Consider the following 27,914-nt stretch of genomic DNA (forward strand, 5'->3'; position numbering starts at 1 on the left):
TCCCTTATGTTGAGTCTCCCTCTGAGTTTTCCTCTTTATTATTGTCTTTGTCACAGCCTTTGGGGAGTCTTGGCTTATACCACCAATGCAGCGATTTCATGAACCATGTTAACAATTCTCTTCTCAGCAGAACTGAGCTCGTAGCATCTCATAGCACAAACTTGCCACTGGCCAGAAAATCTGCATACAGTGCATTCAGGAGATTCCTGTGAGTTTTGTAGGTAATAGGGTTGTTGTTCGTATGTGTAGTGCATATTTTTAAGCTGCTACCACCTCAACATCAGGTATTAACATTCGCCTAGTATCCCAGTTGAATCTAGAGGTTGTTTAGCTGGACTGCAGTTACACTGGATGTTAAAATGCACCTCTGCTACACAAACTTAAATTGGCTTTCTTGTTCCATTGCGCAAAGGCAGATTGCTGTGAATGTAATTTCCTCTAATAATATTTACACCCTTTAAAGCTGACAGTGAAGACCTTGTCCCTGTCTGGATTGTATCCCAACAATCCATCATCTTCAGCACTTGTGTGTACCTAGTTTTGTTTACCTTCAGAAGATATCAAGCCATTTGTATTCTGGATACAGTGTGATCTAGCCTGTATTGCATGGTAATGTCAGCTTTAAAATGTTGCCACAAATCCAGAAAATATTATCTTGTATAATTTTTATGTTAATACAGCAGCCAGCTGTCAGCTGAATCTGTACATTTTTGGCGTGTTCTTCAACACATAACTGCCGATATGTACTTTGACAAAAAACAGTTTCTAATTTGAACATTTGTCCTCCTTTGTATTGAATCACTGAGGCACAGGGAGATGCAGTACAGAAGGTTTTGTTGGCAGAATTTGACACCAGGCCTCAGGGTATTTGATGTGGTTCCAAAGGCAGCAGTCCACTAGAGCACTGAGCCACTCTACTGGGTATAGACCAGCCACTGCCTGTGTTCATCCATTCTCTCTAACTCAAGGGCCAGAACTAAATCCAGTCACAATTGTTTTAATTTGCCATTAGCTGCAAATCTGCAGAGCATTTGGCCCGGTTAATTGATGCGGACACATTCCAAAGCAGTTAAGACAGCAGTGGACTGACGCACACCGTGCAGGACAAACAATAACATGACCTCTCTCAGATAAATCCTAATAGGTGTCATATTCATGGATGTGCAGCTGAAGAAAATGCAGTCAGCCCCATGAGAGTGTGGCTGAGTGTGAGTATGTGTGAGGGCATTTGGAAACATGCTCGATGGAGCGAGGTGGGTTGCCAAGATCATCATGACTGTTTCTGTTGGGAGGAAGCTGTTGGGTGGCAGGTGGTAGAGGCTGAGATTATGCGGGCTCTGGTATTAATCCTGTTAGTGTACCATGACTGGATGCATAAATAACATTCTGGTGCTCTCCAGTCACACTGTACAGGCAGTTTATTTACCTTGAGGGTGCTGGATCTCAGCACTGTGATGATTGTAACAGCAGTCTCAGAGCAGCTCTACTATGAACTGAGTCACAATTCCTGCAAACTATATTTTAGGTGTACTGCTGTCTCGGGAACATCATAAGAAGGACTTCTGTGCTGCTGTTGCTTTCATGACTTTGTTTGACAAGTACTTAAAGTGGGTCTAGTGATAGCTGTTAGCATTAATGACTGCGTTACTTAATAGCTGCTTTGTTTTGGTTTGTGTGATAGTGAACATGTGCTTAAGACTGAAAGTCAACCAAAATGCTAGAGTTTGTTTGTTTTTAACGATTTTCTGTTGGCACTGAAATTCTATGCTGGTATAAATAATCTAAAATAACAAAATTTTACACATAGCTGAAACCGTTCCTATAATTATTTTTATCTCAGTTATAAAGACAAAAGTATTTAACTTCATCACGCTGCCTTTGAACCTTTACTTAGCACAAAATTAATATGGAATAACAGAAGATATCTGCTACTGCACAGTAAATGTCAGATTAGTATTTGCCATTCAAACAACAAAGCCAATATCAGCCAATACCAATGTAAGGGCGATGTATCGGTGCATCCCTAATTTTGTAATATTTTACACAGCAAACAGGAAATTAATGGTGAAAATTATCTGTTGATTAACTGAATAATTATGACAACAATGCACTGAGCAAGTTAATTATTGGAGTCTTTGAAACATGAAGACACTGTTTCCACATAGTCTTATTATCTCAATGATTTAATTTGGGAGTAAAATGGAATGACTGACTGCTCATGTTTCTTGTCCCATTAGTAATGTCCTTGAGGTCATATCTCTGCAGTTAATGCTCACTCCCTAGTGATTAGTGACTGTAAGAGACAGCTTTGTTGCAGATGTGAATGGTGGGTTAGGTGAAACAATTTATTCTTTACAAAAAATGCAACAGTTGGCAGGAAGCAGACATAAGGAATCGCTTAAATGACAAGAAAAATAAGGGGTAAATGTGACAACCTCAAATCTCAATCTTAATGATAATGAATCTGTCTTAACGTCTCTGTTTGCTGCTTTCAGCTTGTGACATGCTCAGGTGCATTCAAAGAGGGCTCTCTTCGGATAATCCGCAATGGCATTGGAATTCATGAGCATGCCAGCATTGACCTGCCGGGAATCAAAGGTTTGTGTGTTCTGCGTGTGTAACTCTGTGTCTCGTCCGCCATTTCCCTCTTGAGTCTTGACTTTATCTGGACCTTAATATTCTACTGACTTCACAGTAGAGCCACTTCAACCCGCACATCTGTTTGCCTCTGGTGGCCAAGATGCCAGCTGTTGCTCATTCAGGTTTGGCATGTGAGCGGGAACAGATGGCTCAGATGTCATAGGTCTTCCCTGTGCACTTTCAGAATAGCAGGAAAATTGCCAAGGTTTGTTTTGGAGGCATTTGTTTTGATTTAGAAAACCAAAGTGCTCTGCAGTGTGTGCTATGGTAAGCAGACAATTTGCGGAAGCTCGTCAGGTTTTAACGACAGCAGACACCTCTTAATCCCAGAAAATTAGGTTTCTCTCAAAGGACTCTCCTCTGGTGTTTGAACGAGACACACAGGCCAGTTAAGGTCTGCTCGCACTTGTTAGGTTTTAGCTCTTTATCGACCATCTATGCCCTAAAAGTGTTAGCTGCTGGCTCTTGCCCCTGGCCGCTTTATGAGAGGCAATTATTTACTTAAGCAGTCAATGGCTCTTTGAGAGTGATCTGCAACCTGTACATCCTCCAACATGTTAACATTTGACAAATGGAATAGTTTAAGATTGGACGCTGGCTCGATATTGTATTTCTTTGCCCTGCAAATTGGTGCTAAAAGTAACTTTTTCTGTCTAACACTCTTGATTTCCCTTCAAGGTTTGTGGCCGCTCCGCTCTGAGGCAGGCAGAGAGACAGATGACATGCTGGTGCTGTCTTTTGTGGGTCAGACACGGTGAGTGTTGGTTGTGCAGAATGCCAGATAAGGACAGGGGCAATTTTGAAAGCACGTATCTTATCTCAAGAGTGTGTTTTCCCCCAGAGTGTTGATGCTGAGTGGTGAGGAAGTTGAGGAGACTGAACTTCCAGGCTTTGTGGACAACCAGCAGACATTTTACTGTGGAAATGTGGCGCACCAACAACTCATTCAGGTTTGTATACACACATGCACCCATCTGTTATATGTAAAGTACATGAGCTATCGGTGTACTTGGCTTTTTTGTGCTTTGGAAAGTAAGAATATCCTGTAATTTCACAAATTTACAATTAATTATTCAGCTGTGGCCTCGTGCCATTTACTAACATATACTTTGGTGGAGCTGAATCATGCATGGTTAAAAGGGCCAGTCCTGAATGTGAAACATTCAGAAGGACTTCATGTATTTTATACTCAATTTAAATATTTTACTTCATTTAATTTCAAGTTTCATCGTTCCTTTTGGAAATGAGGATGAATCCTGCTAAATGTTATACCTTCAACCATTAATCTTTAGGTTATGATAACTCTGCTTATATTTCTCTGCTAGGATATTTTGCTCACTCTTTTGTCTGTTACACTTGCTTTGTTTACCCTGAATACATTTTGATATTATTATCTGACTACTTATATGTTATTATTTTCTGTCCTTAAAGTTTAATTTTTAAGCTTGCATTGAAGCAACCAGTGGCATCCTCTCTTATGGCCTTTGGTTGTCACACATAAACGGACACTGTACAGCATAGTATTGGATCTGCTGGAGATATAAGAGTTAATGGAGTGAAAATGCCTGAGACTGTGTTAATTCTCAGTGGCACTGTCCTAATTTGATAGTTTGGAAAATTTATATTAAATATTGCTGTAATCTCATAAGAAATTGTCAACATAGCATTATATTTAGGTGAACAGTGTATCTAATTACTTTATGTGAAATGAAAGCGCTCATAGCACTAAACTCAGAATGAATGCCTGGTACCTATTTGCAACTTTTAGCCTGGTTTTAGCTCATTAGTTTTGGTTCAGCATCCCGCACGTAGGTCATGTGCTTTGCTGCTCTAATTAACCCCACAATAAAAAGCTCTAGGCGGCTGATTCCAGTAAACAAGCTCAGACAAGCCGACTATGCACAATCATACTTGCACAAAACTGCAAAAATCTGAAGAAGAAATTGGTAAACAATGTAGTACCTTCATTTCCTGATGTTTGTATCTGCTGCAGTCAGGACTTCTTCAGCACCTTTTCTATTCTTTGTCTTTTCTTGCATCTGTTGCATCACTGCTGTATAGGAGCTCTCCCCTTTACATTAAGTATTACACTTGTATTGCTCCCTAACCTGAGGGTCTTTCATGGGAAACGTAAATGCAATCAAATGAACTGTTACAATAGTAATAGCCCAACTATACATTACAATGACCTTTCTTTTTGATGTTTCACAAAAGCGATTTCTGGGATCACTTCACTTTTTTAATCAAACTATATTTTTGAAATTTGTATTGTAGTTAAACTGCTGTATTTTCCACTAAACGATTCTCTTATGCTTTCTCATAAGCACGTCAGTGTAGCATTTGGTTTGTCTTCACTTCAAACACTTTGCTTGTATTTTTCGTTAAATCTAGTGTCTGCTCCCATGAGTATTAATGGAAGTGTCATAATTGTTTTAAAGCATTATCTTAGCTTCAGATATATGCACCGTGTTAAATCAGTGGAACTGATTAGAGGGGAATTTTTTTTTTCTCAGTCAAAATTATATCTCCAAAAATGTAAATCTTGCTGTTTTTTCATTGATTAAAAATGTGTACAGAACATAATATAAGCAATAAGCTAATCTTTGAAATATTTTCTAGCTCCCAGTTTCTTTACCATATATTTCTGTCACTTCCCAGAAATATAGTTATATTCTTTAAAGGACAAATAATGTTTCTCCAGATCACATCAGGATCTGTGCGCCTGGTGCTCCAGGACAGCAAGGCGTTGGTGAGTGAATGGAAGGAGCCGCAGGGCAGGAACATCAGCGTAGCTGCCTGCAACCACACCCAGGTGGTGCTTGCTGTGGGGCGAGCCCTCTACTACTTGCAGATCCTAGCTGGAGAGCTCAAACAGATCAGGTGGGATATAAATGGGGACTTATTTATATTTTTACTCACTGTTAAAACCCACTTCCAGTCTTTGTACAAAGCCAGCCGGCTGCTCGCTTAGCTGCGTAATTATCATAGAAAGCCTTATTGAGCAAAACTGAGTCAGCTTGCGAGTTCACAAGCATGACCAGTGTCCAATCTCATCACTTTTGTTGCAATCTTAATATAGATGCACTTGAGCAAGAACACTATAGCTAATGCTATTCACTTAGCTTAGTAACTGACTGCAGAGACTTGAATCTCATCCTGCTAATAAAAACAGTTCTCCTAATGCAGGACGTTGTGCTCAAATGTTTTTGGTTAAAGAGATGTCTGTATCTGTTACTATTAGATTATTTGCAGGTTTTTTGAATATTTAATATGGTACATATGACTGCATACACAATGCCCAACAGAACAGAGGTATGGATGTTTATTAACAAAGGTTAATTAACTCTGTTCCCAATAGGTCAGCAGTCTCACAGTTATGAATTTTTATTTATTTATTTTTTTTAATTCAGCATTAACTTATCTTAATTTTTCTAAAGTAAATATTGCAGTAGGATGGTGGAGTTTTACATTTGATTATATTTCTCTCACGCCTGGTCTCTGGTTTACCCTTATGACTGTCTTTGGGCCCTTTTGCAGTGATATGTGCATTATTTTACAGTAATTTAAAAGGCAAGGATGCACAATTGTAAAACTTGCCACCAGGGCTATTTGAAGAACACAAGCGTTTGTTTGCAGTTTGTGTTTGTAAATGAGGAAACAGAGACAGAGGCAAGAGTCTTACCAGAGCTGTGAAATAATGTTTGGCCAGCATCAATAAGCAGCTTGTATGCTGTGTGAGTCACAAAATTCTGCGCATATTGAAAAGTCACAGTTGGCTTAAAGGTGTGTACAGGACTCTAATGCTCTTCTGTAATATAATTAAAGCATGAGTACTCACCTTGGATAGTGATTGTCCATTAAATTTGCAATATTGAGTAGCCATGTTCCATTACAATGCCAAGGCCATTTTTAATTAATAAGTGAAAAGTTGTTTTTTTCCCTCATTCTCATTTTAATCAAAGTTTAAAGTCCTTTTGCAGTAAGAATAAACTCTTAGATGTTTGACCTTTGTTGTATACAATGATACTACAAGGCTGTTTTTAAAATAATTTGAATGACTGTGAATTACAAATCTTACACCAGGTTTATTTACTTTTTTAAATACCATATCAGATGCCATTTATAATTCAAACCTCAGAATATTTTTCTTTTTATGAAAATGTTGGTATGTTTAGATCGCATCATATTTAACTTTAAATATTTTCAAATTATTAAAAAAAAAAAAAAAAAAAAAGCCCTCTTGTGGCATATCATTTTATATTTCAGTACTGATATACTGTATGTCCTGATGTTGTACAATTCTTGTAAACGCACAGCAGAACTTTTTATGCAAGAAATTGTTTTTGTTTAATGCAGAAAGTTTAATTAGTAGAAAATGTTTCTCTCGTTAATCTAAAAAAAAAATAAAAATTATTATCTCCCTATGCAAGCTGTAGATTGTTGTGCTACTGAACTCTAAAAACTGTACTGAGTGATAAGCAGCCAGCTTTTAATTTCAGACTATCAAAACTATCCTTGGAAATATATTACATTCAATCTGTACCAAACAAGCACATACGCTCACACTAATAGTGTTTGTTATAATGGAGATATATTTGCAGCAGAGTGTAAACAAGGAAGATAAAATGTGTGATTGATTGTTAGTGTTAAATTATTAAAAGGTCCAGCTGATCTTTGAGAAGGAAGTCTCGTTTGTTGCTTACCCACATCGTGATTCAGATCTCACCACAGTTTTATAGAAAATGAATGGTCATAGGCGGCACAGTTGTGTAGCAGTTACCACCATTGTTTCACAGCAAGAAGGTCCTTTCTGTGTGGAGTTGGCATGTTCGCCCCATGTCTGCACGGTTTCGCTCTGGGTACTCTCACTTCCTCCCACGACATGCGTGTTAGGTTAATCGGTGTCTAATCAGTGTCATGCGTGTTAGTCTGAATTGGCCCTTGGTGTGAATGTGGGGGTGAATGGTTGTCTGTCTCTCTGAGTTAGCCATGCAATAGGCTAGTAACCTGTCCAGAGTGTATCCTGCTTCTTGCCCTGACACCAACCATGATAAGAGGAAGAAGATGGATGGATGGTTGGTTGTCTGACAGTTTTACCAGGTGTTAATGTCACTCACCCCTTGAGAATGTAACATTTTTTTAGATTTTATCACATATGAGGAAAAAATCGATTAGAACTTCTTCTCTGTGTCGCTAACACAATTATCCAATTAGCTATTTTGGTCAGGGGTGTGTGAGAGAGAGAGAGACACTTCATTGTCACAATATGCAGGGCAGCTTGCTACTGTTTTCTCAAACCCTCTTTACCTTTCTCAGTACCACAGAAATGGAGCACGAGGTTGCCTGCTTGGACATCACACCTCTGGGGGAGGGTGGTGATGAATCACCGCTCTGCGCTGTGGGACTCTGGACCGACATCTCAGCCCGTGTGCTCAAACTACCTTGTTTCACAGCTCTGCATAAGGAAATGCTGGGTGGAGGTGAGAGAAAAGATTTCCCAGGCAGGAGCAGTGGAAAGCTGTTAGTGGCTTGTGGAGAGAGATGTGGATAGAAATAAAGTAATGTCAATCAAATATATTTCTATTGCACAGTAGTGCATACATGGTCTTAACAATTCTACAAAAGCAACAATTCCTGAGCCATTCTTAGAAAGCAAGAATAAACATCTAAAATTCAAGCTATGAGAAGGATTTATAGATCTCAACATCGCTGTGACCACAGGTGCTCATTTAGTAACAGGAGTAGTGTAAATATGATCAAGCTGTATCCTTTTGTTTGTGCCTCTCTATATTTGATTTAAATATGGCAAAAAGATATGAAGATTACTCCATCCATCCATCCATTTTCTTCCGCTTATCCGGGGCCGGGTCGCGGGGGCAGAAGCCTAAGCAGAGAAGCCCAGGCTTCCCTCTCCCCAGCCACCTCCTCCAGCTCATCCGGAGGGACCCCAAGGCGTTCCCAGGCCAGCCGAGATACATAATATCTCCAGCGTGTCCTGGGTCTACCACGGGGCCTCTTCCCGGTGGGACATGCCCGGAACACCTCACCCAGGAGGCGGCCAGGAGGCATCCTAATCAGATGCCCGAGCCACCTCAACTGGCTCCTTTCGATGTGGAGGAGCAGCGGCTCTACTCTGAGCCCCTCCCGGATGGCCGCACTCCTCACCTTATCTCTAAGGGAGAGGCCAGCCACCCTTCGAAGGAAACTCATTTCTGCCGCTTGTATTCGCGATCTTATTCTTTCGGTCACTACCCAAAGCTCGTGACCATAGGTGAGGGTAGGAACGTAGATCGACCGGTAAATCGAGAGCTTCGCTTTTACGCTAAGCTCCCTCTTCACCACGACGGACCGGTGCAGCGTCCGCATCACTGCAGAAGCAGCCCCGATCCGCCTGTCGATCTCCCGTTCCCTTCTCCCATCACTCGTGAACAAGACCCCGAGATACTTAAACTCCTCCACTTGAGGCAAGAACTCGTTCCTGAGCCGGAGATGGCACTCCACCCTTTTCCGGCTGAGGACCATGGCCTCAGACTTAGAGGTGCTGATTCTCATGCCAGCCGCTTCACACTCGGCTGCGAACCGTTCCACTGCGAGCTGGAGGCCCCCCCCTGATGAAGCCAACAGAACCGCATCATCTGCGAAAAGCAGAGATGAGACTCTGAGGCCACCAAGGAAGAAGCCTTCTGCCACCTGGCTACGCCTAGAAATTCTGTCCATAAAAATTATGAACAGAATCGGTGACAAAGGGCAGCCCTGACGGAGTCCAACACCCACAGGAAACAAATCCGACTTATTACCGGCTATACGGACCAAGCTCTCACTGTGGTTGTACAAGGACTGAATGGCCCGCAACAATGGGCCAGACACCCCATACTCCCGCAGAACCTCCCAAAGAACACCCCGAGGAACACGGTCGAATGCCTTCTCCAAGTCCACAAAGCACATGTAGACTGGTTGAGCAAACTCCCACGCACACTCGAATATCCTTGAGAGGATAAAGAGCTGGTCCAGCGTTCCACGACCAGGACGAAAAATGAAGATTACTGAAATTTAAAAAAGGATGAACATTTTATTTTGTGTAAGATGTTTTTGCATACAGAGTCTCTCAATCATACCTGCCACAGAGCAAAAAAAATATGAAGAATATAAAGGCAAAAGTTATGAAATATATCTTTGTTCCCATTGATCTATTGAACTGGTTCCATCTTTAAGTGAATAGTTCATCTGAAGATGGACGTAGATCTTGACATAAAATAGCTTAAATTTCTCCAATTTAAGGTGATGGCTGAAGGTTGGGAATAAAGTAAATCCAATAAACACTTGCTTCAGCAGTTCTAATTTATTAAATTCAGTAAAGTGATCAATATTCAGAGTTCAATATTTTTCCATATATATATATATATATATATATATACCAACTCTAATATCTCCACTTTCTATATATATATAGAAAGTGGAGCTGTTGCTTTAAGAATTTCAATAAATCAGTCCAAGACATGGATCCATAATAGTGCAGTAATAGCTTCAGTGAAATGGATTGTATCTCCACTTTCCAGCTTAATAGATGTAAATGCCATCTCACATGGAGCAGCTCATTTTAGCAAGTACTTGATGAGTGCTTAAGCATTAAATATGCTGCTAATCTAAATGCATTTAGTGCACCACTTATACACTTGAGAAGTATTTAAACTTGGAATGTTAAAGTATGCAAGAGAGGACTTGAATACTTTTTGGGTTCAACTTATGAAAAAGTCAGCAGTCACTGGAGGAAAATTTTCATAACATGGTGAACTGGCACAGACAGGACTTCTACTTTTCATAAAGAACAACTCTTCACTCTTTCCCACTGTGTCTTACTTTATTTTCCAACTCTGTTTGATTGACGGGTGCTTGGTGCTCAAACTTTGTAAACTTTTTTTTGCCTACTGCCTTAAAAACTAGTCTGTCTGCAGAATTTAAAACCTAAGCTAATATACAGTGCTGTGCAAAAGTCTTAAGCTGCCCCTCAGTTCTGTATATTTTGCTTTCAGGGACACAGACTGTCTTGTAGGGTTTTTTTTTTTTCTTAAAAAGTGGTCTGCAGCAATAGTTCTCCAGGTTTGTCTTTGGACATTGGCACCGGCGGTATCGGAGGACTGGACGACCGGGGCTGGGGGTGGAGTAGGGGGGGAGTATTCCTTGCTAATTGCAGTAATAATGCTGGCAAACCGGTGAAATTCTCAGCCTGGCACAGCTCCGGGTGATCATTTGCTGGCTAGAATCCTGTCATTGTGGGATCATCTTTACAGAACAAGAGACAGCCAACATCCAAAGAAGAGTTTTTAATATCCTTTAAGAAGTCTGGAGAACTATTCCTGAAGACTACTTAAAGAAATTACAAGAAAACTGCCTCAGAGAGTTCAGGCTGTGTTGAAAAATAAAGGTGGTCACACCAAATATTAAGTTTTGAGCTCGTTAGAATTCTCAGACTCCGTTTTTGCCTTATATACTGTATTTCCATGTATGTTTGCTCATGTTTCAATACATTGCTGTACGTATTTCCCATTTTCCTAGTAAGATATAAAGAAATGAGGGGTATTTCTTTTGCACAGTACTGTACTACTGAACTTGTTGACATTTTTAGATCTGTGAGTGGAAACAGAATTTCAACACTGCAGCCCACACTAACCCCTTAAGCTATGTTAGTTTTGTTACATTGATTGTGTTTCAGACCCTCTGTGTATGTCCTTTAGAGTACATCTTTATGTTTGAACTCTAATAATTTGGCCTGCTCAACAGCAAATAATTGATGTACATATTCATGGAATATGTACATTCGTTTTGTACACTTTTATTTTAATAGTGCTGCTTTTTGACAAATCAGCCAATAAGCACTTAATCAAAGCCAAAGTTATTTTGATGTAACTGGCCTACAGTCACAGAAACCAGTGTTTGGGAAACAACAAAACTGAAGTCTTTGTATTTATCCTGCAGCATTCAAATGCTATTTCTTTTAAAGTTACCACACAGTCTGAATAATAACCTGATTGATTTTTCTGACAGAGGTATTTTTACAGGCATTTATCACTTTGGTATAGAACCAGTGACTCCAGAGTACAGCAAATATAAATCACTTGTTTGTGTGTGTCCTCAGAAATCATTCCTCGCTCCATCCTAATGACCACCTTTGAAGGCAGCTACTACCTGCTGTGTGCTCTGGGAGATGGAGCACTCTTCTACTTTGGTCTGGACCTGCAGACTGGTAGGTCCTTCTCACCGTTACCACTACAATCCTTAGATGAGAGCTTCTGAGACTTTGCCAGACTGATAAGGGCCTTCAGGCAGGGCCACAGGCAGCTGTCTGTGAACATTTTCATTTTTAGTTTATCATTTCTTGTCAACTTGCGTAACTGCCAGCGCTATATTTGGATGTTCTGTTCAGAAGCTCTGCTGCCTGAAGAATCCTGTTTTATAAGTTTGATTGAGAGCCTGTCATTGAACTGCTAAAGATTTTCAGTGCTGTAAAGGCAGAAAAAAACAGCAGTTTCACAGACAGGAACCAGGTAGGCTCCATCAAGGCCAACTGTGGTCTAAAGGACCACATATAGAAGGGTCACTGACATGACATGGATATATTTAAATGTATTATTATACCAGAGTGTTTATTATGCTAGATATTAGAGTTGGTGTTGCTTATTTACACATCCAGTTATGAAACATTATAATTAATGTGATTTGGTTATGCTCTGCTTTTGACCTTTGGCATTTCCTGAAGGAAATGTAAAAGGAGGACATAAGCATTAGATGATTAATCCTCTACTGTCTTCCTTTGCTGTTTTATAAGTGTGTTTTTTATGCTGAAAAGATGCTGTAGAGTTCTTTAAATAAAATCCAGTGAGTGTTTAGATGTGCATTAGCTAAAGATAACCTACAGAGGCTGCATCTTTCCCATCAGATCAAACAAATTTGACCATCTTACAGTGAAAGAGCACTCCAGTAACTTGCCAAACATGCCGTATTTTTGGTATTGCTAGATTAAAATAGAAACATTTAATTTGCCACTGGTAAATTCTGAATTTTAGGTTAGTTAGGGTAAGGCTTCATAACCACTTCATCTTGCACTTTCTATACATCAGTAGTGCCTCTTATTAGACATTCACTGCCTCCTAAATGCTCAGCACTTTCTAACTTCACCCTCACATGAAATGTGTAATCTCTGAGCCCAGGATAGGACTGGATGATGTCACTGAAATGATATCATCCAGTTGAGGTAATTTCAGTAGTAAAAAGTAAATTTAAAAGCCTCTGAAGACTGTTATCACAGGCTGTGCAGTTACTGTGATGTAAATGTAGTTGAATAGTCCTAAACTGCTGCCAGTTTAAACTAAAACAGATTTTCAATCTTTGTTCATTCTTGAATTCTTATTTTTATTGCTGTATTAGAATAATTACTTAATTATAATTACCTAATTAATTAAACATTACTTAAGTCACAACTGGCTGTCTTTACCCATCAAAAAATTCATCTCCATTACTGTCTCTTAATCAGGACTTAATTTGTTCTTTCTCTAAGGTGATGAGACTTAAAAGTGAAATTTTGCCATGTGCTAAAATGTAGTAGAGTAGGGAGCCAACTTGCTATTAATTTCATTACTGATTAATGGCCCTCATAATTTAGTACAAAGTGACATTTACTAATCGTTTGTTTTGTCAGACCAGCAGCTCAAATATACCATCTACAACATTTACAAGCACTTAACACAAAGACATGTGAACAGTTCATAACAATAGTCACCTCAAGGCACTTTATATTGTAAGGTAAAGACGAGAATATTAGAAGAAACCCCAACAATCACATGAACCCCTCTGAGCAAGCACTTGGTGACAGTAGGAAGGAAAAACTTCCTGTTCACAGGAAGGAACATCTGGCAGAGCAAGACTCAGGGAGGGGCAGCTATCTGCCACAACGTAAAGAGAAGAGAGCAGAGGAAAACAGGACAAAAGACAAACTGCAAAAGAGAGAGCCAGAGCTTAATAATTCCTAATGATTAAATACAGTAGTGGTGTATAAACACTAGGGATGCGCCGATCCGATATTCAGTATCGGTATCGGTCCGATACTGGCCTAAATTACTGGATCGGATATCGGAAAGAAATAAAAAAATGTAATCCGATACATTAAACAACGTTTCGCTCACATTAGCTGCATTACAGGGCTCAGTCGTCTTCTTGTTCTTGTGGGTTTGCGGTTGACCAAACCAGCTTAGAGCTCCATTACCGCCACCTACTGGAATGGAGTGGGCGATCAGGAGTTAGAAAACAACCCCCTCAGATCCTCCGTCGCTGCGACGGATTCCCTTTGACACTGAGCGATCATCGCTGACATGTTTTTCCGCCTCCACCGCTCTCTGCCTTGTTTGTGTGTTGTGCTCGCTGTGCTGAGAATCAGCTGTTATTTTTTTCTCTACTTCAGCTCCCGGACATACTGCTAGCGAGCGCAGCTATTAGCACTAGTGACCGTCCGGTACCGGAAGGACCCCTTCCCCGTCAAAATATTTTTGATACTTTAATCCCTGATTTGTGACTAAATATAGACCTGCAGTAGAAACGTATTTAGGAGAATGCTTGTGAATATAAAGCATTACAAGATTGCGCTCACGCAGCCCCTAGTTTTTCGCGTGAACACTGATGACGCAATAGCAGCAGTCAGCTGATTTACGTGCAGTCTGTCTGCACAAGCGGAAAGAGGCGGAGCCGGCGCGCTCAGATGGAGCAGAAGGAAATGTTTTTCTAGTGTCCAAAAGAAGCCTTTTCGTCCCTGTAACCTCCATTAAACCTTTACTGGGAAACAGCTGGAGGTCCTTCATCAACCACCTGATCAGTAAGTGAAGAAAAGAGAACTCTGTAGCTGCTCCATCCACCCTGTTTGTTTCACACGGAAAAACTGCAGTACGGAAGTTAAAATATGCAGATGAACTGTTAATATGAAAAAAAGTATTTCTTATCCAGTTACTTGGGTAATCAATATAAATAGAATACACAATTGCTAAAATAATCGATAGTTGCAGCCCTAATGAAATTTGCAACATGCTTCTCACACAGAAGCAACAGGATTCAGGTGATAGTTATTGTTGTAAGTAAAGTTTGTTTATATAGCGTTTTTCACAGACAGAAAAGGGCTGTACAATAATTAAAACACAATATCATCCCCCACCTCCAGAAAACACTATGTTAAAACCATAATAACATTACCATATAAAAGAAAAAGAATAAAAATAAAGTCAGAAACCAGAAAGCCTAGTTAAACAGAAAAGTTTTCAACTATTTTTTTAAATGATGCCACAGAGTCAGCTAAATGGAGCTGGAGTGGTAAACAGTTCCAGAGCTTTGGTGCCACTGCCTAAAAAGCTCTGCCCGCCCTGGTCCTTACTCTTGTATGTGAGACAACTAAAAGACTTTGATTTTGTTGTGTGAGAGACTGTTGACTTCTTTTTAAAACAATTTTTTTTTTAATGTTTTTAAATGCCTGGATCAATTTTAAATACCGGATTTATATCGGTATCGGCCGATATCCAAATGTAAAATATTGGTATCTGTATCAGACATAAAAAAGTGGTATCGTGCCATCCCTAATAAACACACACACACGGTGAATCGAGGTTTTGAGCCTGATCTTAAAAGTAGTGTGTCTGTCTCCTGAATCTAAAGTGGGAGCTGGTTCCATAGAAGAGGGGCCTAATAGCTGAAGGCTCTGCCTCCCATTCTACTTTTGAAAAATCTAGGAACCGAATGTAAACCTGCAATCTGAGAGCGACGTGCTCTGTTAGGATAAAAAGGTACTTTGAGGTCTTTAAGATATGACGGGCCTCGTTATTCAAGAATTTGTATATAAGGAGAAGGATTTTAAGTTAACTTGTGAATTTAACAGGGAACCAGTGAAGATAAGTTATGGGAGAAATATGGCCTCTCTCTTTGCAGTTAATAGAGTGGTGAAACAATAACATTAGATGCTTTTATTCAGAACTCAAGGGGCCACTGACTTGTTTGGTGAGCATTAAAAGCAAGATACACAAGGAGAGCACAAGGAGAAGCATTAATGCTTGGCCTCCACTTTTTCCTTAGTGGAGATATGTGATCAGCGCTGTTTATTTTTTGTCTGATTGCCAGCAAAAACAAAAAACTGGACAAAAACTGCCAAGTTGAATTTCATGAACCCGTTGATGGAGCATTTGTTTTGGCAGGGGATGCACTCTTAGAGTGCCTTTCTGGGTGGCTAAAGGGACTTGGCAAATGGCTTTTTTGACCCAAATACCGATTGGTAGAACCACTTCTCAAGCTGGTTCAGATCTGTGGTTTGACCTTATTTCCGTTTCCCAGGTGCCCTAAGCGAGCGTAAGAAGGTCACCCTTGGTACACAGCCCACTGTGCTGAGGACCTTCAGATCCTTGTCCACTTCCAATGTCTTTGCCTGCTCTGACCGACCCACTGTTATCTATTCCTCCAACCACAAGCTGGTGTTCTCCAACGTCAACCTCAAGGAGGTCAATTATATGTGCCCACTCAACTCCGAGGGCTACCCTGACAGGTCAGCAGCAGAGCTTTTCTTACTTTATATTTTATCAGTCTGTAGCTTTATGGGAAATTCATCTGTTTTCTTTTCTGTGCTCCGAAGAGTTCATAGCTGTGAGCCCTTCACTTCTTTTGTTTTGATCCTCGAGCTGGCAGAGCTGACTCAGATGTAGTCTCCTTTGATTACAGATGCACACAATTCCACTTTTTGATTTGCAGATATTAGGTGTATTTCTTCTTTTTCTTCTTTACTAATGCTGCATTTTTCGTCACAGTTTGGCTCTGGCCAACAACAGCACTCTGACCATTGGTACCATCGATGAGATCCAGAAACTCCACATTCGCACTGTTCCCCTCTATGAATCTCCCAGGTCAGTCTCCTTTGTCAAATATTGAGTTAGAACTGAACTTGAAATGAGTATTTCACATTCATCACCTGTGCAAATAATACTGTTTGTTCTTCATGTTTGCAGTGATTTTTGCCCATTTGTTCTGACTAGCTACTCTCTCCCATTTGTTACATATGTGCTGGATCATTTCTGGTTCCCTATTCTGTTCAGTCTTTTAAGTGTCGTGCATGACTCAGTTTTGTTTGATAAGGTAGTAAAAGGTTGACTGTTGTTGTCACCCTCTTAAAATAATGGCCCAAGTCATTTTTTAACAAAAGATTTATTTATGCCTAAATCACATTTTCAATGTTTGGTTCAGTTTTTTGTCTCTTGAAAAAAACCTGAAAAAAAACATTGACTCGGTCCATTATTTTAAGAGGATGATGATGTTATCCAGTCAGAAAACACAAAGCAGAGACTCCCTTAGGTGCTTTGTTTTGTTCAGTTTACCCATTTTCATATTCACTAACCTCTTTCTACCCCCATCTCATCTCACTCAGACGGATCTGTTACCAGGAGGTTTCCCAGTGTTTCGGAGTTCTGTCTAACAGGGTGGAGATTCAGGATGTGAGCGGCACCACATCTGCTGTACGGCCCAGTGCAAGCACTCAGGTACGGTACCTCCATGTTGTGTTTGGATTCCAAACACCCGGGAGCTTGTTTGTTTTGCACTCTAACCAGGCATCCTGACTGAGAATATTATTCACAAAATGAATCTGGGAGCTTTCCAAGTCAACAAATGTCTTGTCTTGTTAGTCACCTAGGAGGTCTGCTGGAACCTTAAGTTTTAAACCAGGATTTAAATCTCACTTCCTTGGTATTCAGTTATCACTTTACTTAATCAGCCTGAGAATTATAATCTGAGCATAACTGAAGCTGTTACAGTAAAGGGTTTTCTATTTATGCCTTAACAATATTATTAGCAACTCCTGCAAGTCTTAAAACGTCTGAAATCTCAGAGTTTCTATTTCCTAAAATGTTGCTGTATTAAGTTAAGGAAATCTGAGCAATTGAGAGTCATTTTGTAAATCACTTTTTTCTCCCTTTGTTTTGATCACATTTATTTATTTTAGAATGTGGTTATGTGGGCTGTTAATTGAACACTAACCTAATAACATAATGGAAGTAGTCCTCTGCTTCCATTATGTTTGTCATAGTAGTTTTTAGCACTTCAGACATAAAAAAGTAGATGACAGCAGGGAATTTGTCATTTTAGCTTGAAGAAAAAGCACGTTGTACCAGCTATAGAGCAATATATCATGCTGTGCTCACATCTGTGTTCACATTCAAACCTTACAGTAATTAATGAACATAACTGGACTGATAACAGCTGAGCATGTGAAGGTAAAAGAATATAATGTCATAACATTTGCCTTGTTCACTTAACTTTTTGCCAATAATTTCATTCAGGGTGTTTTTATATGGGTGGCAAATATTGACAGTAATAGAAGGTGAAGAGTTTAGTTCAGAGTGCAGGTTTTAAGTCAGCACGTGTTCCTTGCTGTAAACAAAGTCCTAGTAGAAGAAGTCTTCCAAATTGGTGGAAAGTTATATCTGGGCTATTATTTTGAAGCATTATCTTAAAGTGTGATTTATTAATCCACTTTACCTTGTAAAATATTGCTGCAAGCAGCAATTAGGGGGCCAAGCATCAAGACGCGACAGTTGCTAGGAAACAAGTTGTGTGAATAGCGAGGAAAAGGTGTTAAGATTTTCCAGCAAGTTGTACGGTTTTTGGCAGCTTTGCCATCAAATTCTATTAATTGTTGTGGGCGAATGCTTCTGCAGACCAAAATGAAATGTGATAATGTTTGTGAGGCTTGCAATGAAGATCATGTATACCAAGTTCCATGAAAATCTGACAAAATTCACAACCTTTCGAAAAATGTCCACTTCATGTTCACTTAGTATCTAAGAAATAGTTTGAAGGATGCTTCAGTTTGGCTCTACTGCTATGAGTGTTTTAAGTTCTTGTTAAAGATCCTTATGTAGTGGCAGTGATCATATAGGGACTAGTTAAGTGCATGTATGTAGTGCTACATCTATTACAAATGAAGAAGAAGCTACATTCAGCTGCCACTTGCCACAAGGGGCTGCCACAGGGGGTAACTTTGCATCTTTTATTTAGCAGAATTTTACACTAGATACCCTTCCTGACGCAACCCTAAAGGGGATTAGTGTTTACAGCTATTACAAATAAAGAGGACAAAATTAATATAGCAACAATAAGAGTAAATGTATGATAATAACAAGAGTTCTATTGATTATAGCTTAAGTCTAATATAAAAACGTTCATTTTGATTTCCAAGGAATTATAATTTTTCAGAAACCCTGAAAAATTGTAATTATTGTCAGAATATTTACCCTTTTAAGCCATGTACATAGCAGTGGAGTGCAATGAATGAGCAGGGATTAGGCCGTTTTTTGGTCTATCATCTTCGTACTGTGGCAATCAGTGAAGCTAAATTTATCTGTTTAAAGAGTTCCCATCAAATTTTGATGGCATGGAACATAATCATCTTTTGTTTGATTTGTTGACAAGAAGCATGGATGATGAGGTATTAGTTGCCAAGAAAAAAAATAGTAGAACCAGAATTTAAAAGGGATTCTCACATGAAGAGCTAATCAAAAATGTTCAGACTCATACTGACAGCATGTATTATGTCTGCTCAGCTTGGCTCTTTATCTTCTCCAAGGGGACAGATGTGGACTTTTATTTGTGTTTGCATTTACTGCCAGAAAGCCTCTCACATGTGGTGACCAGAATGATGTTTACCTGATTTTAAAATGCTCCACATCTGCTGCCACAGATGGTGCCGACTGTGCTGTTCACACAGCTCATGTTGAAATGGGGATTTGAATTGTTTTATAAACCTGTGTTTGGCTTTGTCTGCCCTTCTCTTGCTTTTTTCCATCTCATCTACATCCTTCTAGGCTCTCTCCAGCAGTGTGAGCTCCAGTAAGCTCTTCCCCAGCAGCACTTCTCCCCACGAGACCTCCTTTGGGGAAGAGGTGGAGGTTCACAATCTGCTAGTTGTGGATCAACACACCTTTGAAGGTGAGACAGCTGAATGTACATTTCCATTTGAACTCAGAGCTGGTGATTTATATGGAGCGTATGAGGGTAAAATAGTGTTGTCAACTTGGTGAATATTTGATCTTCAAGAGGGGGGAAAGACTCATTTTACCAATAAAGTTTGCATTTTTCTTTTATTTAATCTCATTTCCTCTTTAAATATCTGTTTTTTGTGGGGGTTTTTTTTTTGTACTCTATGATTGTAAAAAGGGTCATAAAATATAATTATTTTGGCATTCCGTATTTAAAGCAAATGGTGGGCTCTTTATGGAATAACTGAATGATTGAACATTTTGGGAGTAGTGCAAACTATCTCCAAGTTGAAGCCCAGGCAGGATTTCCCTCAGTCTGATTTGCAATGCAGATTTTACTGCACCAAGCCTTCCTTTTAAATACCCAGGCATGATCATGTTCAGATAAATCAGGGTATGTTATATGTTAATAATATGTAAATAAGGGACTGTGTCCACATTTCATTCTGCTTTATTAATGTGCAATCAGATAACCACTCATTTAGATGTTGTGAGTTTTTCATCAGATATGGAGGCACATTTTGATGCATTAGAGTGCAGATCCTGATTTGTGTGCCGTCATATTTTATTAATTACCTCCACCTACACTGGCTAGGTTAATGAGCAAAACAAGCAATAAAAATGAAAAATGTCCTTACTAGACAGGTGCAATAAAACTATAAAGAGAGTGAGGGAGATTTATAAATTCCTCAGTACACAGACGCAGGGGATCAGTCTGGTTTGCTACATTATAGTGAAAGTCTTGCTCAGCGTCATACAATGAATCTGGCATTTAACACAAATGGGGGGAAAAAACTTTATAGAGGGGCCAAGAAAAATCAAACAGACCTGTTTAAATGATATACAGGATGAGAGGACAAAGCACGTTAATTGTTTAATCATCTACTAACATGGAATGAACTATGTGAACAATTATCAGTGGGTGTGTGGAACATGATTTTTTAATGGATACATGTATTAATGAATGTATTGTACAGTGTCATACAATTACTGCACGGCATTGTTTAATCCAATGTAAAGTGCTGCTGAGATTGCATTATTCAGATAAACTTGAGCAAGAGATTTCTGGAGCGCTCACCTCGATGTGTTAAATGGGATTCAATAGAAGCAGCTGGAGAGGATGGGAGCGGGAGAACTGGGTAGAACTGTGCCTTGTCTTTGTTTTTGTTTGTTCAGTGTCGAGCTGGTGTACTTTATGGTTACAGTGTAAACTGAAAAGTAGTCCAATTCTTGGATATCATCTTTGTTAGGAAGTGTGTACATTTTTAAACACTAACAAGACTAATAACTTCTCAGTATTTATTGGAAAACAAAATTATTTAACCAGAGCAGAATAGAGAGAGACACTGCTTTCCGAGTGGACATTGTAAACTGTAAACTGTGACGGGACAGTGTGACAGGGTTTGTCTGTGGTAGTTTTTCTGTATAGTGTACTATAGTAATTTTTAAAAACCTGCCTGGCTATCCATGCTTGCCTTTTCCAAATTTATTGTCACCATGTTAAACTGTTTCCATTAAATAACAATAAATAAAAGAGAATTGCTCTTTAATTATTAACAAAAACTTTCATTAAAAAAAAGACAGATGTTAAATCCAATTAACAGAGAAACGCTTTATTCTTATGTTTCTAACTCAAGCATTTGTATTTTGTGTATCTTTCAGTTCTGCATGCTCATCAGTTCCTCCCCAGTGAGTATGCCCTCAGCTTGGTGTCATGTCGCCTGGGAAAAGACCCGTCTGTGTATTTTATCGTCGGCACCGCCATGGTGTACCCAGAGGAGGCTGAGCCAAGCAGGGTCGCATCGTTGTCTTCCACTACACCGACGGTCAGTACCTAAGCTTTTGACAGCTTTCTCCACCTGCAGCAAACAGACCTGAAAACACTTTTCTGTCTTGTTGCTCAGCCTTATCCCGTTTGTCTTCTCGCTCAGCTCATTTTGGCTTGCTCTCTTTATCCTTCACCTGTTTTCATTTTCTCCTCTCCACCCTCTGTCCTGTATTTCACGCACGAACACTTTGTCCTGCCATGCTCCTGTTTCCCTCCTCACTTAATCATTTTCTTATCACTTCTTATCAGACGTTCCCCCTCTCAACACTACTGATTCTTCTCATTTCCTTTCACACTTCGCCCCTCTCAAGGTGCACTGCGTGCCTTTCATTTATCCTCCTACAGCTCTTCATTTTGCCCATATCGTCATTCTGAATGCATCTCCTTCTTTTCTTCACGTTTTCCACATCTCTCAATAATTGAGCAATATTCACTTTTTTTGTAGGTGCTAGTTTTACTCAGTATTTCCTGTCTAATGCTTTGAATGTTAACACAACACTGACTGACAGACATTGTGCTTTTTCCTGCAGGTAAGCTCCAAACTGTGGCTGAGAAGGAGGTGAAAGGAGCTGTCTACTCTATGGTAGAGTTCAATGGCAAATTGCTGGCCAGCATAAGTAGCACAGTAAGTGGTCGTTGTGTCGTTACCTGGACTTCAAAAAATCCTGCTTTTTTCCTTACTGAGCTGCCCTTATAATCATGTTTGAAGACCTGAAGAAAAGTGTAGCTTGAAGGTTAAATGGCTTTAATTTGTCAGATACTATTTTTTGCTCTGGGGCCACAGTAAAAAAATTCTTGCACAATTAAATCATTACTCTCAGCCTTTGGGAAGGTGCCTCAGTCAAGTGCACCTCTATTGCAATTGCTTTCACTTCCCACATCAGAATTTACCATCTGGTCCAGAGATTAAAAGCAGCATCTCTCTATTCTGCTCCAGTTTTCTTGTTAAGTGGCAAGAAAACTGAGTTGTAACATGTGTTTACCCATATAACTGGCCAGAATCTACAGCTGCTCAAGTTCAGCTTCCAACTAGAGAAACTTTCACTCAAATCCTCATTTAACCTTATCATGAAGACTGACTGCATATTCGGTTCCAAAAAATGTGAGAATATGTTAAATTTAGGTTTAAAAGTGTTCATTCTTTAAAGGCGCTTTGTATTATGCTGAAGAGATATCAACTGAACTAGGACCAGGCCGTACTTTCCTGTAATATCAATTTGTACCACAAGATGGTGCATTGAGTCAGTGTAACCTTTATTTAGACGAGCGAAGGAACATATTTTTATTTGCAAGGAAAGGGTTAAGGAAAAGATAAAGTCACCTCGGGAAATTAGGATAGACCTAAAAACATAATCAGTTAAAAAAAAAAAAGGTGCACGTGAAAACATTTCAGGGGTAAAAAGCTGCCCCATTGTAAGTTTTGGTTTTAAATTTGCCGACGGTATATTTCCATCATTATCCAGAGCACAAAGAAAGTTTTGTTCAGGAGTAGGTCAATGCTCAATGTACCTCATTTAGTCCACATCCGCATGAGTTGTGTTTTGATTTTCTTTGTCACGTCAAAAAGAAAAGTGCCTCCTCAGCCATTTTTCTCCAGTATCAAAATCAGTTTATCCCACATGGATAAATGTAAGGATAGCTTGACACACAGCCTCTCCTCCACTCTCCTGTAATACCATGCTCATTCACACTAAGTTATAGCTAGATTAAAAGGATTAAAAGCTTAAAAGGCATCTTTATCTTAAGATTTAGTCGCTTGGGTTTCATTTTTCTGGAACTCATCACTTTGTACAGCAACTCACTTCCAACTGCACCACTATTTTTTTTTTACCCTTACCAGCTGCATAAGTTGACCTTAAATCATTAATACTATACAATTTGAAGTATTAGCCATGACTTTTGATGAAAGAGTAATCCATCTTTGAGGCAGTATTTTTCTCTTCACTAAGAACCTCAGTAGAACCTTATAGAACATGGTGACATAACTGGACAGCTTTTTTTTTTTTTTTTTATTTTTACAAATGTTTACTCTTGGGCACTACACAGATTCCTTGATCTTTCTTGCCACATTTATTAGTGCCTTTTAAGCAGTAATCAGTTTTCTGCTCAAACATCATGTGGACACACAAAGGATTTTGATATTTCTGAAAATGTAAGAAGTTCTCTGACTGAAGGGGAAACAAGCAACCTTGATTTTTTTTATATGGGAATTCAGCTGGCAGCCAACTAAGTGGAATCCCGTCTTGCAAAAAAGAAGCAGAAAAGTTGCGCTCATCTACCTCGAACTGATTGCAATGTATTGCAATCAGTTGCTCCCACCTGTGCAGTCACCTTTGTGATCAAAAGTGTTTGCCCAGAGTTTGAGGGTATTGCACTCTCGACCTTTGGACGACCCAATTGGTTAACACAGCTCCTTGCAAACAGTCTCCGACAGCAACAATAATTCAGTACAATCACCAGGCATCCACCTTTTCTTTTTTCCCCTCTAGTCACAAGGAGGTTGCCCAACCTATTTTTACTTTAGTGTAACTGAGCCATTAAGTATTAAAAACTAGAATTTGTTCAACACTGATTAAAAAGGGAAAAGAGGAAGAATGGTAATTAACGCAAAGAATAAAATCTCAATAAAGATTACACTTTAATCTCCTGTAAACCAGCTGAGGTTGTTTTTTTTAAATCTACGATAATGTCTTTTTTTTCCTTACATACTGTTACATTTTGTTGAAATAATGAAAATAAAGCTGCTTAGCTTTTAATCTATTGAGTCCACCTTCATGTGTCTAGAAATGAGGGGTCACAGAAATCTACCTTCAATCCTTCATCAACTACTTAGCCCAAATCCATTTTTAAAAATTGTTAGCTGGTGCAGACACCATGAAACTGCAAGTGTAATTAGCGGTTAAATGCTCATTAATGTTGCAGCACATAATTCATATACTCAATCAGCACCTCAGCCTCGTGCTCACAATAAAATTCAGAGTGGAAGTAAAATGTCATACACTTCATCAAACGTGGCTAAAGCTAATTGCTGATCCTCTTCCCTTTGGCAGCTTGACAACTAAAAATTACACACCCTAACTGTTTGTTTAAGGTCCGTCTGTACGAGTGGACGGCTGAGAAGGAGCTGAGGACTGAGTGTAACCACTACAACAATATCATGGCCCTTTACCTGAAGACCAAAGGAGATTTCATCCTGGTGGGAGACTTGATGAGATCCGTCTGCTGTTGGCATACAAACCATGGAGGCAACTTTGAAGAGGTAAGAAGAGAAGAAGGTTTAATATCTCAAACAAGTTGGCTGCTCTGTACCAAAAGCAACTGTGAAAACACAGATTAGCCCTTGATTTTATCCAAGGCTGCTGGTTTTGAAGAATTGGACTTTATTTTTAACCAATGTTGGTTTGGTGTCTGTTATCCACATTTGCATATTTTAACTCTTCTCTTTGGGGTATAAATGTTGTTGTTGTTGTTGTTCTTTTTTATGTCTACCAAGCATAGCCTTATACCTCACAGCCTTCTGATGAGCCAAGTGTTCAAATTGATTTGTGGAAGAAAGATACAGAGATTTGATGATGAGTCACGCATCCCATTGTGTGCATGTTTTGTTGTTGTGCTCAGTGTAATAAGTCCTGGAGACCAAAAGGGCTTGAATTTATTAGAAACATAACATACCTTCAAGTGCCTCAAAATTTCAGATAGAAAATATTGTGTTTCTTATATTTCAAAGCAGCCATAATCAATATTTTGCATCACACTTGATACAGCATATCAAGTGTAGCACCTGAAAAAAAAAAAAGGACTCAACTCTGTAGTTTTCTGTGGGGGGAGATAGAAAATCTTTACTTTTCTCTGCCAGGAGCTCAAGTTAGGTGCAATAGGCTGTTGCTTTGAGAGGAATATGCTCATAAATCCAATATACGCTATCTGCCAAATAGGGCTGTGCCAAATCATAGCCTTCATGATGCATACTTTTTAGGTGATATAAAAAAGTCATATTGCGATATTATTGCTATAGCAATGGCATTTGTTTACATTCTCTAGTGCATGCAATAATGAGACAAATTCAGGCATGTCTGAGAGCAAGAGCCACGTCAGCCTAGGATGATGCTAAATGGGAGCGACTTCAAAAACCTCAATAAAGTACAGTACTTTGCAAAATATGTAGGAAAGTAGTTCCTGCTAAAGGTGGATGCAACCACATTTCACCACTTGAGGCAAAATCAATCTTCATGTACAACCAGCTCTACAAAGAGGAGATGCTAGCAGCTGGTGATGTGCAACCCTAATGTAAACAAATGACTCCACAGAGTGTTGCTCCAGCTCTCTCTAGTTTCACTCTATATGACAGGAGGAGCAGTGGATGGAAAAGACTGATGTGATTACATGGGCGGAAAAGCAGGGCTTTAAGCAGCTAGTTAAAAAACCCGATCCAAGATAAAACATCTCAAGTACAAAATATTTTCACTTTTATTATGTGGCAATGTTGTGCAGCTCCTGAAGAGTTACAAGAGTAAGTTACTTTAGTTATTGTTAAATTAAAGTGTTAACCAGTTACTTTACCCTGAAAATTTCAAGGAAAAAAAAAAAACTGGCTAATTTTATGCTTACATTTGACCTACCGTGTCACTGAATTTAATGCTGTGTCAGTAGTATTGCACTTTAAGGCTGCTGTTGCTGCTGCTGGCACCTTGTTTCAATAGATTCATACTTCAAATTAGGAAGTGTGTCATCACTGACAGTAGGTCTTTAGAAAAGAAAGATGGAAAATGCCCTTCATTTACTTAGACTTATAGATGTGCAGCCTCCAAACTGAAAGCATCAATAAAACGTTCAGTATTTTTTTCCTTTTTTTTTTCCTATAGGACAGATTTTCTTGACAGAGTTTGCATCTAGCTGGTGAAGATGGTTACACATTTGGCTGATGAACAGCAGGTTATTGTCTCAGAAGTCAATCTAGACCAAAAGCACATCTAAAAGAGTAAATAATGGCCTTACTAAAGTAAAGTGAAGTCCCAGAAACCTGTATTCTTTCTAATGATCAACAGGAGTCATGCTAATTTGTTTGTCTCAATCACTAATTTTAAGCCTTCTTTAATACAGCATGATGTTCTGTTTTGCCAGTTAGGCTCCTATTAAGAGTAAAATGGATGATAAAGCAGGTTATTATTTAGAGCATGTTTGCCTTGTGGTGAGAGTTTTACAAGAGCAAGCAGCACGTGTTTTCCCTCCTTAGAGGCAGTGAGTTCACACTGCAGATACTGAAGAGTACAGAGTAGTGTCCATCACAGGCCCAGTTCACAATGCTTACATTGTGTTCTGTGCATGTAACCAGCATGAAAAGAACATATTTTAAAAGTATTTTTCTTATACCTTTGCATTCAAGGGCATTTGATGTTTCTCTAGGATTGAAACATAAAGACTGTATGTTTGGAGTCAGCACTTCTTAGCTCATAGATAATGCAGTATAACCACCTTGGTTTTTGGCAGTTCCTCTCTGGTGTTTACTGTTTTCTCTGACACGTCTTATATTTGTTTTTTGGTTATTTACGTTAGATTGCCCGTGACTTCAATCCTAACTGGATGAGTGCAGTGGAAATTCTGGATGACGACAACTTCCTGGGGGCGGAGAACGCCTTCAATCTGTTTGTCTGCCAAAAGGACAGGTGAGGAGGAACATAAACTGTTACTGGGTATAAATGGTGAAGTGCAGTGATTATTTCTGCACATTAACATGAATCATTCCTGTAAGCATTACAGTCCCATTACCTTTTTTATTGTAGCCAAAGAGGAAAAAAGTTTCTGTGTTGACTCCAGTATGTATTCACTTGAACCAGCATCGTGTTATACGAGGCTCATCGTTCTCTAAAGCGCTGCACGGCACTTTTTTAGAGCACCCTCGTTGGAATGAAGGTGGTGCAGGTGGTGCAGCATCGTCTTTGCATTTGTTTGGCAGTTATCTCTCCACTAAGCTTTTAGCCACTCTGCTGCATTTCTCTCTTTAGCAATTCTGCTATAATACAAGTGTTGACTTTTAAGGAAAAGGAAGAAAGATGTGGTCTAGAAGTGAGTGTGCTACATTTATGCCTCAGTTTATTATGAACCTTCTACATCAAGCTGGACCTCTCAATGCTTTTGACCTTTATTTTTGTATCACATCTCTCTTCCTGTTGCTCTCTCTCCTGTTTCTCATCCTTTTATCCATTACTTCTCTATCACTCTCTGACCTTTTCTAACGCTTCTGATATCTCTGCCCCCCTGTTTTGTTTTGTTTAATCGATCAAGTCTTTCCCCCAACAATTTCTTATTTTTCCATTGACCTAATTTTCTCTTTGTTTTTGCACTTTATTTTCTCTCTCCTATCTCTCATATTTCAACTCTTCTTCCCACATGTTTTATTCCTT

General features: G+C 39.3%; 1 protein-coding gene across 1 annotated transcript in view; it reads left to right on the plus strand.

Annotated features, from left to right (window-relative positions):
• Window positions 1-27,914, plus strand: part of ddb1 (damage-specific DNA binding protein 1) — a 48,714-nt gene that overhangs the window by 12,727 nt on the left and 8,073 nt on the right. The window contains 15 exon segments of the mRNA XM_030718906.1: window positions 2,496-2,598; window positions 3,319-3,394; window positions 3,482-3,590; window positions 5,342-5,520; window positions 7,957-8,120; window positions 11,774-11,881; window positions 15,997-16,204; window positions 16,464-16,559; window positions 17,078-17,189; window positions 19,512-19,635; window positions 21,348-21,473; window positions 21,476-21,511; window positions 22,044-22,138; window positions 24,605-24,772; window positions 27,067-27,176. Coding sequence (XP_030574766.1) covers window positions 2,496-2,598; window positions 3,319-3,394; window positions 3,482-3,590; window positions 5,342-5,520; window positions 7,957-8,120; window positions 11,774-11,881; window positions 15,997-16,204; window positions 16,464-16,559; window positions 17,078-17,189; window positions 19,512-19,635; window positions 21,348-21,473; window positions 21,476-21,511; window positions 22,044-22,138; window positions 24,605-24,772; window positions 27,067-27,176 — 1,814 coding nt within the window.

This window comes from Archocentrus centrarchus, chromosome 3, assembly GCF_007364275.1.
Source record: "Archocentrus centrarchus isolate MPI-CPG fArcCen1 chromosome 3, fArcCen1, whole genome shotgun sequence".
Classification (NCBI taxonomy): Eukaryota; Metazoa; Chordata; class Actinopteri; order Cichliformes; family Cichlidae; genus Archocentrus; species Archocentrus centrarchus.